This window comes from Sciurus carolinensis, chromosome 7, assembly GCF_902686445.1.
Source record: "Sciurus carolinensis chromosome 7, mSciCar1.2, whole genome shotgun sequence".
In the NCBI taxonomy this organism is placed as follows: domain Eukaryota; kingdom Metazoa; phylum Chordata; class Mammalia; order Rodentia; family Sciuridae; genus Sciurus; species Sciurus carolinensis.
The window spans coordinates 119,889,960-119,905,223 of record NC_062219.1 but is presented as its reverse complement, the minus strand read 5'-3'; the positions used below and the strand labels follow the sequence as shown (position 1 = coordinate 119,905,223).

Here is a 15,264-nt window from a genome sequence, read left to right as displayed (position 1 = left end):
AAGACTCTAGAAAGCACACAGTTTGATAGTCACATGTATCAAGAGGTGGCAGGGTATGGGGGAGAAATCTCCATATTATTTTCCTGGATAGGAGATTCTGTGTGAGATTCATCTTCTAGAATGCACTTTTGAATAGCCTAGAATTCTGTTTGAATTGTTGAAATATTGACCAGCACAGTCATTATTTGGAAGACCATGAGAACTCTGAATTTGCTTATTTACTGAATTTTGCTTATTTACTTATTTACTGGTAATTATAGGTGCACAAATATATGAGTGATGCAGCCTGACTCTGTCCTTTTAATGATCTGGGCAGATTTTATACACAGGCCATGGTCCAAATGAATAGGTCTTCTCCAAAAGTGTACTAATTTCTTTTTTCTTTTTTTTTCTTTTCTTTTTTTTTTTAACTCTGTGATCTTTTTCACAGAGTATGTCTTTATATCTTATACTCTCAAAGCTTTGAAGCCATAAACCTCATATCTCAAGAGACACTGGCTTCACCCAACTTTTGGGTTTTGTCTTTGGCAAGCAATCTGCCCCAACATTTGTGTCCTTATCCCTGAGGCTTGTCAGCATGAGATGACCCACAGAAACCTGTAAGGGAAGCTGGAGAATGCCTGGCTCTAGGAGAGCTTAGCACAGCAATGCCTGATCGCAAAACCAACTTCGAAAAATTTAGAGCACATGCACATGCACGTGCACACCCTGATAGGATGCTTTTGCCCCACAGAAGGGGCTGCCAGCTGTTCAGGACTGACTGTGGCCTCCTCTGTGCTCAGATGCGTTTAGCTTTCTTGGAGGCTGCAGCTGCCGTGGTATCTCTTCCCAGAAAGCCACCCACACCCCAAATGGACATTCCACTGGTCATAGTTAGGTAGTAACTGCTTGTAACTTCTCTCTGCAGCAGCACTTCTGCTTTCCACATAGAAGAAAATATATTTTTTCAACTTTGATTTATTGCCAACCCTGGAGGAAAAGGGGAAAAAAGATTAAGAAGTAATTTAGTAAAGAGCAGAATCCTTTCTGTTGAAAATCAGTTATTGCCATATTCACTATGACACTGGGCTTTTTGAGTGGGAACTAGGATGGCTTGAAGAAAGCAATTTATTGCATTACTGTGAGGTTTTAATCCCCTAGCTGGTAGGGGCCAGTACCAAGAGGGGAAGAACACCTGCCTTTATTATCTGGGTATGAGCAGGGGACTCTCATTAGACAGCTAAAGGATGGAAAGCATTCCAAATTGGATGGAGAAAAAATGAAAGCCAGAGAAAATGAGGCCAGTCTGATCCAGAATTAGGGGAACTGAATTTTGTGGCCGTGGCTCTTGCTTTGAGCTTTCTGTGTAACCTTGGGCAAGACCTGGCGCCTGTCTGGGACCAGATTTGTCATCTACCAGTAAAAGGACTGGACAGGTGCTCTGGTTTTGTGACAGTTAGGTCTCTTCCAGCTCTGATGTTTGGTGGTCTTTGCTTTCAATTGTCCTGCATAAGAGCCAGGCACAGAATGAAAGCAAGTCCAGTGAACTTCATTTTCTGGGAGACATTGGTCTTGTCCTGTTTGAGAGGAAAAGATGGTATGGGCCAGGCATCTGGGCTCTAGGAAGCCCACCGGGGGCTATATGAGACTCCTGAGACTCCTGTGTGTGAAACACTCGGGGAATTGGGTTTCCAGGGCTCTTCTATGGGTGTGTGAACCTGCAGAACACACATTCCTGCCTGTAAAGCCTGAGGTATTAAGTTGACACAGTGTGAACTGCTTAATGGTCCCTCTTTGTTCCCTTAATTGTGTTCCTATGAGGAAGCAAGGAATAAGTAATACAGGCAAATGGCTCATTGTAATGAAATAGCTTTTAGCTTCCAGGTGGTTTGTGGAGGTTCCTGCTGTGCTTAGCAGAATCTTAGAGAGAGATTATCATTCTGCCTTTAGAGTGGCAGCCTTGTTAACCAACAGGAACTGCAGCTTTTCATTTAGTCCAAAGGTACTAGTCATCTTGTTAGACCTTAATATGGTGGGAAGTTTGCCTCGAAGAAGCAAAACTCTGATGAATCCCAAACCTGGTACACTTCCATGATGTTGGGATGCATCGGGGTCAGAGGTTTCTGAGTGCTGAGGAATCACACTTTAGGGTATCATTAATTTAGGTTTAATTGGAAATCCCCCCATCTCTACCTTGTTCATAATACATTATTTACCCTAGTGGTGCTCAGGAAGAGATTTTCTGCTTTGTTTGCTATTCTAATAGCTAGTGTGTGATTATTCTTAATTTGCCTATGAAACTCATTGGCATCTTAGGACAGATGAGTAGAATTTTCCTCCAGAGCAAGGATCTCCATTCCTTCTCCCCGTGCCACTCTATGACAAATCATGATTTTCCTGGCTTCATTCAAGGGACGCTTGGCTACTCTGGTATCATGACTAACTGTGGCCACAGGCCCCCAGCTGACTGAATCCTCATGCTGGCAGGTGTAGAAGAAGAAACCATCTCTGCTCCAGTTATTTCATCAGGGACACTGTGCTGCCTGAATCAGGGACTTCTCATTGAACAGAGCGATTTTACCTCATGGAAATTCATACTTCCTAGCCACTTAATTCTTCTGAGTAGGGATTGGTGGGAGTTATCTAGAAGAGTTTTATCACAAATGTTGACAGCTCTAGGAAAATCTTTTCCTGCATCCCCCAGAACCTGTGAAGACTCCCCCAAACAGACTTACCGACCACTTTGTTTCTAGTAATGTCAGGGACTGGGAATTCAGGGGAGGTCACTTTAGTTTCCTCTTGAGAAAGTGAGGAGGACTTCAGCCTTTGGTTAGTATGGTACATGTTAGAAACATGGACAGAGATGGTCTTCATGAAGCAGCACAGTTAAAGGCTACTTGTGAAATATTATCCACAGTAAAGAGATTATGCAGAACACTGTGGAGATTAGAGAGGCAAGGGAAGGAAAGGTGTTGACTTTTGTCCTTTTTTTGAAGAATAAAATGAGATTAAGAAAGGGGAGTGTTCCAATCAAAGACCATTGAGATTTGAGGTAAGGTGTTGACCTAGTCTCTCTTGTAGTGCTGTAACAAAACACATAACACTGGGTACTTTATAAAGAAAAGAGGTTTATTGAGCTCATGGTTTTGGAGGCAGAAAGTCCAAGATCAGGCAGCCCTATCTGTTCAGTTCTGATGAGGGCCTTCTGGCTGTATCACAACATGGCAGATGCATCACATATTGAGAACACCTGCAAGAGTAGAGAGCAGTGCCTTCAGAAGCAAAAGCTTAGGGAGGTGCCAGGCTCATTTTGTCACAACCCACTCTTGCACTACTGATTTAGACCTACAAGAGCTAGAACCCTCCAAAGACAGCATTGATTCATTCACTCTTCATGAATGGTACCCACAGGCCTGATTACCTTCCATTCTGCCCCACCTCTTAAAGGTTTCAGTTCTTCCCATCATCACCACACTGGAGTCCAAGCTTCTAGCACATGAATCTTTGGGGGACAGACCCTAATAGGTGTATAACCAGAAAAGCAGTTATGATTCCACATGACACTTGAATTCAGCGCCTCTTCCTCTTCTCCATGATCCTTAGATGCAAAGACAGCAGTAATCCAAAATTTGTTGTGCACCTCCTGTCTTGGTATTAGTCATGTGCACAAGAAGTACTTGGTGTTTCTCTCTTTCAGGTCCTGGCCATCAGACCTAGGATTCAGGGGAGTGCAGCTAAGGAAGAGGACGAGCACCCTTATGAGCTGCTGTTAACAGCAGAGACAAAGAAGCTGGTATCAGTGGATGGAAAAGCAAAAGGTACTTCCCTCTCCCCTGATTCCCTCCAACAATTCCGAAAGAGTCTTACAAGTTTGTGATCTTGGGTGGAAGGGGAAGACCATATAGCCACATCATTGCTTGGGTTGGGGCAGTTGGGTCTTGTGGCAGCCTGGGTTGGTGGGCACATTGTAGGTTTTCATTTTCCATGCCTGAACTCCACATCATCCCTGGTTGCATTTGTCACCTGGTCATCCCAGGTGGTATCTGCAGGAAAAGGGGCCACCAACATCACAGCAGAGATTGATCTAGAACCTCAGTCATAAACCCTCATGGCCATGCTGTAGAAAACAGGCCCAGCAAGTTGGTCCCTTTGGGTTCAGGCTGACAGCACAGACTCTGCCTTTGAGTCCTGACCTCAGAGCGAGACACTCCTAGGGAGGGGCCTGTGATTGGCTGCCACCCGGTAACTAGAGTGCTCCGTCGCCTTGGCCTACTTTCTTTGCCTCTGCAAAATTCAGTTTCCTCTGTGAGGGAGCGAGTGCTGCAGGACTGACAGCCAGCCTGTCGGTGCCTGCGTGGCAGAGGTGAGTGTGGCTGGAGTATCCTGTAAGCCTGGTCCTCCCAAGGACAGACCAGAAGGGGCAGTGCAATTCCCACTGCGCTTTGAAGGAAGTCTCGTGGCCTCTCCCAGCTCCAGGTAGCGTGCAGGTACTAAGTCCTTTGTGGGGTGTTAGTAATGACTTCTTCCAGTCCTGAGACCCTCTGGGGTTCCGATCAGAATGGGGGATGAGGTGGTTTCCTTTGATATCCTCTTTGCTAGGCATTTCAAAGGGTATGGGACAGCAAAGAGAAGATGTGCATATGTGTGTGACATTGCAAACCTTATTTTTAATGGTCCTGTTTAAAACATTTTCTCTTCTGTCAGGTAGAAACTTTTTCATGGTCATTTTCATAGCAGTCTGTTTTGTATTTTATGGTTTACATTTGGAACTTTAAAGAAAAGTCATAATTTAGATACATAAAATTCATTCATTTTGTTTATAGTTCTGAAAAATAGAGTTGTATAACTGTCACCACAATCAAAATACAGAACAGTTTGATCACACCAAAAAAATTTTCCCGTGCCTCTCAACAGTCAGCCTCCCTTAGCCTTGGCAACCTCTGCTCTGACGTCTGTCCTAACAAGTTTGCTTTCTCCAGAATGTTACATAAATGGATTCAGTCAGTATTTACCCTTTCCCTTAGCATAATTCATTTGAGATATATCTGTGTTGTCACATATATCAGAAATTTGTTCCTTTTCATTGCTGAGTTCTATTATATAGGTATACCACGGTTTACCCATTCCCCAGCTGAGGGACATTTGGGTTATTTAGAGCTTTTGACAGTTATAAATAAAACTGCTACAAACATTTGCATACAGAATTTCACTTGGATAAATACATAGAAATAGGATTGCTGGATCCTAGTGAATATGTAAATATAGATATTTAGATATATATGTATATCATTAACTTGGGAAAGAAACCACCAAACCATCTTCCAGAGTGGTGTACCATTCCGCATTCTCATCAGCAGTGTGGGAGTGCTAGTTGACATGTGTCCTCCCTAGCACTTAATATTATTCAATTTTTAAATTTTTAGTCATTCTAAGATTTGTAATGAGTTTAATTTGCATGTCTCTCATTGAGAATCTGTTAATGGAATTATTTCTCGTCTAATGAAATGTCTGCTTAGTTTTTTTGTTCATTTTTTAAAATCAGATCGTTTCTTACTATTGAGTTGTGAGTTCTTTATATATTTTGGACACAAGTTCTTTAATGTTCTTTTAATGTGACTTCATCTTTACAGTGTGTTTTGAAGAGCAGAGATTCTGAATTTGAAGTTCAGTTTATGTATTTTTTTATTTTTTTGGTTTTTTGTAGTATGTGGGATTGAACCTAAGGCCTCAAACATGCTAGATAAATAAATGCTCTACCACTGAACTACATTCCTGACCCATTTCATTTTATTTTGAGATAGGGTCCCACTAAGTTGTCCAGGCTGGCCTCAAATTTGTGATCCTCCTGCCTCAGCTTCCTACATGGCTGGGATTACAGGTGTTTGGCACCATGAGCAATTTATCTTTTTTAAAAAAAATGGATAAGGTCACAAATATTTTTCCTATGTTTTCTTATAGAATTTTTCAAACTTGAGGTTCTACATATGTCTGTTGGTCCATTTGAGATAATTTTTGCATATATCCAGTTATTTCAGCACTGCATTGAATTGCCTTTGAATTTTCATTATTCTTTTTTAGAATTGTTTTAGATATTCTGAATCTTTTGTCTCTCCATACATATTTAAATTTAACTTGTTGATTTCTACACAAAGTCCTGCTGGAATTTTGATTGGGATTGCATAGAATCTGTGTAGCAGCTTGGGATGAGCTGCCATCTTAACTGTATGAAGTCATTCAATTAAGTTGGCAGGTTTTTAACTAAAACATTTACAGAGGGTGGAGTAGTGTACTGATGGCTTCTCTAGGTGCTTAAAAGCAAATCATACTGAAATTAACCTCCACAGAACAGGAACTTAATTTAATTTGAAAATGGTTCTTCATGAGGGAAAATTCTTCAGCATTGTTCTTTCAAAAGCTTCACTAGGACCTACCACAAATAACTAGCTCAACATTTGGAAAGAAATGAAGGGGAAGGTTAGACAACTTTCACAAGTGGTTCTCCCTGGCTGCTATTATGTCCTCTGTGGGGTTTTCTGTCCCCAGTACAGGAATTCTCCAGGTGAAGAAGGGAGCCAAGGAGTAGGAGGAGGACTTGCCGCCTCACATCTGTCCCCTTGAGATCCAGCAGCGTGGGAAGCAGATTTAATGGAACCATAGAATGGGGCGTGCCTACCTCTGGGCTAGCTGCGTGCATCACTTAAGGCGCTTTCAGAGAAGGGGTTGAGATGTTAAATATGAAAATGGACTTGCCTGTTTCTCAGAAGTGCCACCTGTCCTGTCAACTTGGCAGGAACAGCTTGCCTGGAAGGAGCACCTGCCAGGGTTGGTAAAAGCGAGGCAGTCAGCAGACCAAGTCGGGGCTTAGTTCATGCTAAGTCTTTTTTGCTTTCCCACTAAGGTCATGATCTTATGCAACTTTTGTGAACTACTTGAAGCACTTTCCAAAAGGCTGTGTTCTGGAGACCACAAGAGCTTTCAGCCTCTCAATATATTCAAGAAACTATAAGTGAGGGTAGGGCAGGAGAATTATTTTTTAATTACATTTTAAAATCGCATTAGTATGCAGTCACTGAAGAGAAAAAAAAAAAACGATTTGAACAATATAGAAGCGAATAAAAATAAGATGGCAAAGGCTTTTCTCTCCTCTGTACTCACAGTTGCTAGCAGTGGCCACAGTCTGAAAGTGTAGCGTATGCTTCGGGCAGTGTGCTATCTTTATACAGAAGCAACTGTGAGAGGTTGTTTTGTTTGTATTTATTCTAAAATAGGATCATATTTCACAAGTTATTTTGTAATTTGTTCTTGTATTTCCTTTGTCCATGGATATGATTTTGTCTTGGTTCTTAAAATCTATCTTATTCTTTTTTTTTTGGGGGGTGCTGGGGATCGAACCCAGGGCCTTGTGCTTGCAAGGCAAGCACTCTACCAACTGAGCTATCTCCCCAGCCCCTCTATCTTATTCTTAATAACCTCTAAATATTCTGTAACTATTTTTTCTTATTTTCCAGTTGATGAATGTTTATTTAAGCTGTCTCCAGTATTTCCCTATTGTAAACTATGTTGTTGTGGACATTCTGTATAAATATTCTTCATATATATGAAATATGTATATATATACATATATACATATACTTTTTAAGTTGTCTATGAACCTTTATTTAATTTATTTATATGTGGTGCTGAGACTCAAACCCAGTGCCTCACACATGCCAGGCAAGCGCTCCACCACTGAGCCACAACCCCAGCCCCATGTATTCTTATAAGGGTATTTCTTCAAAAGAATTAGGGGAGAGTAGAATTAGCTGATCAGTCACAACTCAGCATGGTTGGTGGAGCCAACTTACCCTTCCCTGAACAGAGCACATCCTGCTGCAGACCTGCCTGACTTAGCATAGTATCACTCTCGAATGTTTTACACATATGAGTTGGTTTAGGTGTTGTCTAAAATATGCATCTGCCTAACTCATGAAGCTGTGCATTTTATTGATGAGCATTAAATATTTAGTATGTGAATTGCATTTTTTTCTTTTTTTAATATAGAAGTTAATTATAGTAGAAACATTACATGTAAATACCTATAATGTTTGGCCAAAGTGATACTCAGAAGTAAGTGTATACCCTTGAATTTATATGTGAAAATAAATAAACATAAATAAAAGAAAGTAGAGGAGGAGAATAAAGGCAAAAGTGGATCGTATACTTCATATACTTGATAGTATACAAATTAAACTTTGGTTAAAGAAAGAAGAAAAGCAAGACTAATGATGTAAAGAAACGAAAACGTGATAGACTTAATCATTCAAATGAAAACTTGTTTTTTTCTTTAAAGATCTCTGATAATTCCAATGAAGAGGGGGAAAAAAACATGACATGTAGGAATGATGTAAAGAATATTTGACCACAAATTAAGAGATTGTAAAAATTAATTATAAGAGAATTTATAGTAACACCTTGAGTGTGGTAAGTAAGGGTTGCTACCACCCCCCCAGGGAGCATTTAGAATTTTCAGGGAAAGTTTTGGGAGTTGCTACTGGCACGTGGTGCCAGTAGTAAGAAGAAATGCCCGGCGTCCTGTGCTATGCAGGAGAGTCCTGCCCAGTGGAATCCCATCAGTGCCATTTGTGCCTGTAGAACGGACAACACCTAGTAGCAGAAGACTTTGGATTTTGGATGGATCCTTGAAGTCAAAAACCCATTTCCAAAAATGGCACTATACCCAGATCATTTTATCATAGTTTTATCCAAATGGGTCCTCCTCCTTGGTGATTGAAATTGTTTCAAATACAGGATAAGTCTTCAGGCGGGACTCATTACTCAGGGCGAGCGTAACTGACAACAGTGTTTTCTGTTTTGTGCAGTGTAGTCATTCGTTTCTTTTTAATATTTGACTCTGGTCACTGGACATTCTGAACATATTACCATTCAGAGTAACAGTGGACAAATTTCCATGTTTGATAGCAGATGGGAAAGTAGCCAAGAGGCCTAAAGTCCTTCTGTCCTCTGTGGTGCTTTTTTTTTTCAGCGTCTGCTGTGTCAAGTGATTGCTTGGTTGAGGGCTGAAGACAGTGAGGCCTGTGTTCCCTGGCATAGCACATTCACACTTCCGAGGTTGTTGGGATGCAGGGAAGTCAGTATTCCTGAGAGCTATGCATTTCTTTCCCTCTGTGCACTTTGCACATGAGTATGAAGACTTTAAACCTTTTGAAGGGGAGGAAACTGTTTTTTTATCTTTTCCCTCTACTCCCATGACTACCCTGCTCTGCCAGTTCCTGAGTCTTCAGGGAACCCTCTAGTGGAAATTGTGGCTTTTTTGCCAGCTCAGGATTGAGTTTTCTCAGGTGTGCTTCCATTTGCTGGCCAGTTGAGTGAGATTGTAGGAAAAGGACAAAATAGGTGCCTGTGTTAAAGTCCAGTCTAACTTTTCATGGCCATTGCTAAGTAAGTTTGGATGCTTTACCCAAAGGCAAAAAAATATAAATAAGATCGTTTATTAATTAAGCCTGTGATCAGCAGCTTCTTCCCTTACCTTCTTGCATTAGGGATGCTCTTACCAAAAGCCTTGCTATAGGACTGGGGTTGTGGCTCAGTGGTGGAGTGCTTGCCTAGCATGTGTGAGGCACTGGGTTTGAGTCTCAGCACCACATAAAAATAAATAAAAATAAAGGTTCATCCACAACTAAAAAATACAAAAATAAAAGCCTTGCTATTTAATTGCCCTCCTTACATTTCTGAACATTATAGAACAAGGAATCCTTGTGAACTATGCATCTACATTTTCTTCCACCACAAGTTATAACAACCATTTATGAACATGTATACATAAAAAAGAACTGGGTGTGGTGACACACGCCTGTAATCTCAGTGACTCAGGATACTCAGGCCAGAGGATCACAAGTTCAAAATCAGCCTCAGCAACTTAGTGAGGCCCTGTTTCAAAATAAAAAAGGGCTGCAGGTGTAGTTCAGTGGTAAAGCACCTCTGGGTTCAATCTCTAATACCAAAAAAAAGTAATTTTGCTGTTCAAAAGAGGGATAAATTATGTCAAGAGATCAGAAATGACTTCACAAAGAATGTGGCATTTGAGCTGCGCTCTAAAGTAGAGAATTAATCGTGATAGGCAGAAGCAAGGAGGAAGGAGGGAGCTCTCCAGGCACAGGGAGTGGTGCACACAGCAGTGAGATGATGGGAGAAGAGGGAGAGCTGGTGTGAGGAGCGCTGCTAATCCGGTTTGACCTGAACCAGGGCAACATGTCACAGACATCTCAAATGTCAGTCTTTATTCCAGAGACAGTACAGTCCTGTTGAAGTGTTTTGAAGGGGTGGCCAGAGAGGAGCCAGACTTTAAGAAGGCATAATTGTGAAATCTTAGATTAGGGGGACCAGAGGCAGGAATGACCTAAAATCCAGAGACCTTGAGGAGTCTCCTAAAGACCAAAAGAGCCCAGACTAGAGGGACAGTGATTGGAAAGTTACAGGAAGGAGGGTAGGGATGAGAGAAATATTGAGGGCGGAATCAACGGGATTGCACAACCAGATGTGGAAGAACGAGGGGAGGGTATTGGGGATGTGCTGAGGTTTGAACCTACAACCAAGAAAGCATTGTAGCCACCAGAAATAGGGAATTGAGGAAAGGGTGTGTTGAGGGAAGATGTTAAGTCCAGTTTTAAAGTTTGAGGCATTTTAGGTGCCAGGAGACTATCTAAGTAAAAATACTCTATAAACACCTGAAAATGAGGTCTGATGTTCAAGAGAGACATTAAGATTAGAAATCACAGATTCAATTTAGAGGCACAAAAGGAAAGAAACACAGGAGGATAGCTAGGACAGTGCGGTGTCTTCCAGGCCAAGGCTGAATGTGACCAGCGAACAGCAAACCACCAAGATAACCACAGTTAGGATAAGACAGAAGTCCAAGGGTAAGGAACCAAGGACCAGGCTCCTTTCATCTTGGGGTCCAAGAGGACTATTTAGGTTTAAGTCAACAGCACAGGAAGGAAAAGGCACTTCAAAGACAGTCCCCCAGGGTCGCATGTACCACTGTCACTTATAACCCATTGGTAAGACTTGGTCATATGGCTATATCTAGGAGATGAGAAATGTAGTCTTTATTCTAGGTGACTGGGAAGCTCTCTAAAAATTCCATAATCACCAGTCACAGTGGTGCACTGTGGAATGCCAGCAACTCTGGAGGCTAGGTGGCAGGAGGATCAAAAGGTTGAGGCCAGCAATTTAGCAAGATCCTAAGCAATTTAGCAAGACCCTGTCTCAATATAAAAAAAGTAAAATGAAAAGGGCTGGGGATGTGGCTCAGTAGTAAAGTGTCCCTGGGTTCACTCCCAAGTACCAAAATTGATTGATTAATTAAAATTCCATAATCAGAGAAGGAGGAGTGGGTCCTGGGAGCATCAGAATCATAGTATCCATTGATGTAGAAAGATGATGATGACTAGAAAAAGTGCTTGGCACCTAGAAGGCCTTGGCAAGGTACATGGGGCAGTACTTACCTGAGACAAGTGGGAGGAGATGCAGTTACCACCAGATATTGACATGGCATTGAGAATAGTTAAGGAAGTTTGTCTTGTCTGAGTCTTCTTAGGAAACGGACATGATTATCCTCCAAGAGTACAGGTGCCATGAATAAAGATAATGGTTTGAAAGAACAAAAGAGAGGAGGAATCAATCTGATGGTGATCTCAGTTCACTCAGAAGTGAATCAAAGGATGACGGGGCCCAGTAGTCAGGCTTGCATTTGAACTCTTTTTCTCCCTCGTATTGGCTAGTTACCTTGAGGGAGTCATTTGGCCACTTTAAGCCTCAGTTGCTATATGTAAAAAAGGAATGCTAAGTCTTCATGATTGTTACAAATATTAAAATCACCTAGCACAGTGTCTGGCACAGAATGATTAGTACTTAATACATGGTAGCTGTTGAAAGCCAACTGAGTTCAGTGAATTGATAGAGGACTCAGTCAGTTGCTTCTTGAGTATTTAGAAGGGCTCAACATTCCAGCAACTGCAGAAGAGAAAGCAGATGGCTCTGAATACCCAGTGTTGGAAGTGGTTGGAGATCAAGGGGAACAAAGACAGCAAATGTGCTGTTAAGTTGGGTAGGATTAGATATCGTGGCTAGTTGGAACCTGATAGGCAGAGCTGGCATACTGAAGAAGATTAAAGTTTGAGGGGCTAGAGATCCAATGACCAGTAGTGAATAGACTCTAAAGGAGGAGTTTAAGGAAATGGGGAACTGTTAGGTCATGAGGGAATCAGAAGCAAGTCACCGTGGAGCCATAGGAAGTGCCAGAGCTGGGTTGTACCTGTGGCACTGAGGTGAGTAGAGATATTTAGCCTGAAGATTCTCTACCATACTGTTACAGTCACCCTGAACCAAACTTACAAGGCCTCTGGACCTTTGCTGGAATTGAAGAGAACCCAGTATCCTTCACAGAGTCAGGAAAAAGAAAAGCAACCTCCGTGTGCAGTGTTAGCATGAAGAGTGGTTTAGAAATGACTGTAAATGAAAAATGATGGTGGTGCCAGCTACCATTTATTGAGTGCTTCCTGGGGGCCAGCCACCATGCTGAGTTGACTTACATGGATCACATCATGGCTTATCTCAGGATCAATCTTCCTGTAGCGGTTAGTTTTTGCCCCTGTGTGATAGAGCAGACAAAATGTTAGAGCTGGGTGTGTGAGCCCTGCTCTGATTGAATCCAAAGCCTGTGTTTTAAACCATGAGATGAAACCATGCCATCAGAAGCCCTTCTGCAATTCACATTCTTACCATCATAGAACTGCAAGGGACCACAGAGAGATCATCTATTCACAGATTGACGCCAGCTAAATCTCAAAGCCCCAGCTAATGCATCCCAGCCATTCATGTTTTGAAAGAGACCCAGGAAAAGTTCCAGGAGGACTACACCTTGAACCTCTTGAAGATCAGTCCAACTCTTGCTCCATATCTCAGATCATTGTGGACCCGAATGGACTCTGTCTTATCAGAGCATCATCTTCAGCAGTTGTCTGCATAACCTAGTCAGTGCCTTCCTTCTGGGGGAAGCATGGTAATCCTCTAAAAGCAGCCAAGAGCTTGGTAGTTCTACCAGGCCCACATGGTTTCTTGATTTTCCTTTTCCTGTGGATCTGGGGAGTGAACTCAGCCTTGCACATGTGAGGCAGGCACCAATCTAATAGCCCCAGCCTTTTTTTTTTTTTTTTTTTTTTTTTCCTTTTCTTTCTTTTTTGGTATTGGGGATTGAACCTAGGGACACTTCACCACTGAGTCACATCCTCAGTCCTTTTTTTATTTTTATTTTTTAGTTTGAGAGAGGGTCTTGCTAAGTTGCTTAGGACCTCACTAAGATGCTGAGGCTGTCAAACTTGCAATCCTCCTGCCTCGGCCTCCTGCATTGCTGGGATTACAGGTGTGCATCACAGTGGCTGTCCCTGGCCCTTTTAAAATTTTGAGGCAGGGTCTCAGTGAGTTGCCTCGGCTGGCCTCAAGCTTGTGGTCTTCCTGCCTCAGCCTCCCAACTCTCTGGGATTACCAGCATGCACCACCACACCCAGCAACATACAGAGTCTCAGATGTTCACCACAGTATTAGGCAGTTGGAGGGTTCCAGTCCTCATGGAACAAAGAAAGCAGGACAGTGTGCAAGACTGGTTGCCCCAGTCTTCTGCTCGGCCTGAGAAGTGGAGTTAGCAACTCCTCTCATGAGCTAATTTAAATAGGCAGAGGTGACTAAAAATGTTCAAATGTTCAAACGTTGTTATTCACAAGCCTGTGTAATTCGCATGGACTGTCACAGTAACTAAGATGCAGCACAGAAGACCTCTTGCTTCAGCAGCTCATGGGGTGAAAGGAAAGTAAGCAGGAAGAATGGGTAAAGATGGGAAGTCAGTTGGCTGGGAATTGGCTTACTAGCACGACCTGTTCAGGTTAGCCGCTGGCCTCGGTGTACGGGGAGAGTAAGGAACAGCCCTCCCTCCCTGTGTGGGTGCTTCCTCGTTTCTCTCTAGGAGGGCAGATGTGAGGAGGGCCGAGGGCAGTGGGGAGCTGCTGGAAGCACTGTAGGTCATCAGGAGGGCCTTCGGGCCCTTCCTTCTCTCCACATGGTCCCTGGATGAGGTGTGTGCCTCTGACTTTTTTAATGTGTCTACTTCTCTTCAACCTGTTAATCCCACTGTCCTGTATGTAGGACACCTCTCAAAACCTGTGAATTTTGTAGGACACCTGTAAAATTGCTCCATTTAAGTTTGTGTAAGTGTCCTATATATAGGATGACGGGACATAACTGGCAAGGATCATTTCTTCAGTGTCCAGCACGGAAGCCGCAGGCTGAGAAGCCTCCTGGTCTACAGTAATCACACTTTCTTTCCTGTCTCCTTCCTTCCTTTTTCCTTTCACCTGGGGCCTCATACATTTTAAATACGTGCTTTCTCACTGAGTTTCATCCCTAGTCCTCACACTTTCCTCTGTTCACCATGCATTTGGTATATACCTTACTAAAAATATGTTAATTTTCCCTTTTCTCATTGTTTCCGAATATGCCAGTCTCTTCCAGCCGCTGGTAAGCCGACTGAGGCAGGCTTGATGTCTTCATCTTTATACCCCCTAGGTGTACCCTAAGGTAATCAGAATGAATGGTCACCGCAGCGGTTCTGGGGCCTGTCTCAATAGTTTGTCACTTCAACGCTCTCTCCATATTACCTTCTGTCCCTTCCTTCTGCTGTTGAGAATTGCAGGGATGATGAACATAATGGATTCTCATAATGTATCTTTCAAGTACTTTCATGTACCATGTCATTGATGATCCTTGTGACACACCTGTGAGGAACAGAGAAATATTTGGTCTCATCTGTGAGCAAAGCATGTTGTGCTGGATCCTGTGTGGTGGGTAGTAACAACTGTCAACATCTGTTGAGAGCGTGGCATGTAACAGGCATGGTTCTAAATGCCTGAAACATATAATTTAATTCTTGCAGAAATCTGATGAAGTATTATTATGATCCCAAGATTACAACTGAGGATAATAGGACACAGAGATATCAAGTAATTTTCTTAAGATCTCTCTCACTTGTACTTTAGATTGTTCATCCTTTGACCATAAAGACCTTCTATCATTCTGACTTTGGAGAAGAAAGAAAGCATTGAGCAGTTCTTTTTCCACCCATTGATTTGCCAGGAAACAGCCTTGCCTTAGATACAGGTTTTTAGAGAAAGAGAACATCAGCTTGTTAAGAACCTGAGGTTCTTAAATGCCCTCATCCCCCCAGGAAACTAGGGA

At 42.4% G+C, this 15,264-nt stretch overlaps 1 protein-coding gene and 1 non-coding gene across 12 annotated transcripts in view; one reads left to right on the top strand and one right to left on the bottom strand.

Annotated features, from left to right (window-relative positions):
- Window positions 1-15,264, top strand: part of Anks1a (ankyrin repeat and sterile alpha motif domain containing 1A) — a 193,316-nt gene that overhangs the window by 101,081 nt on the left and 76,971 nt on the right. For all 11 annotated transcript variants that reach the window (XR_007109327.1, XR_007109328.1, XM_047557091.1 and 8 more), the window contains one exon: window positions 3,677-3,797. Coding sequence is in view for 9 of the 11 variants with exons in the window: in XM_047557091.1 (XP_047413047.1) it covers window positions 3,677-3,797 (121 nt within the window). In the remaining 2 variants the exon portion in view is untranslated. The remainder of the gene's footprint in view (window positions 1-3,676; window positions 3,798-15,264) is intronic.
- On the bottom strand, window positions 7,350-7,423 carry Trnaa-ugc (transfer RNA alanine (anticodon UGC)). Its single transcript has one exon. It is a non-coding gene; the product is annotated as a tRNA-Ala (tRNA).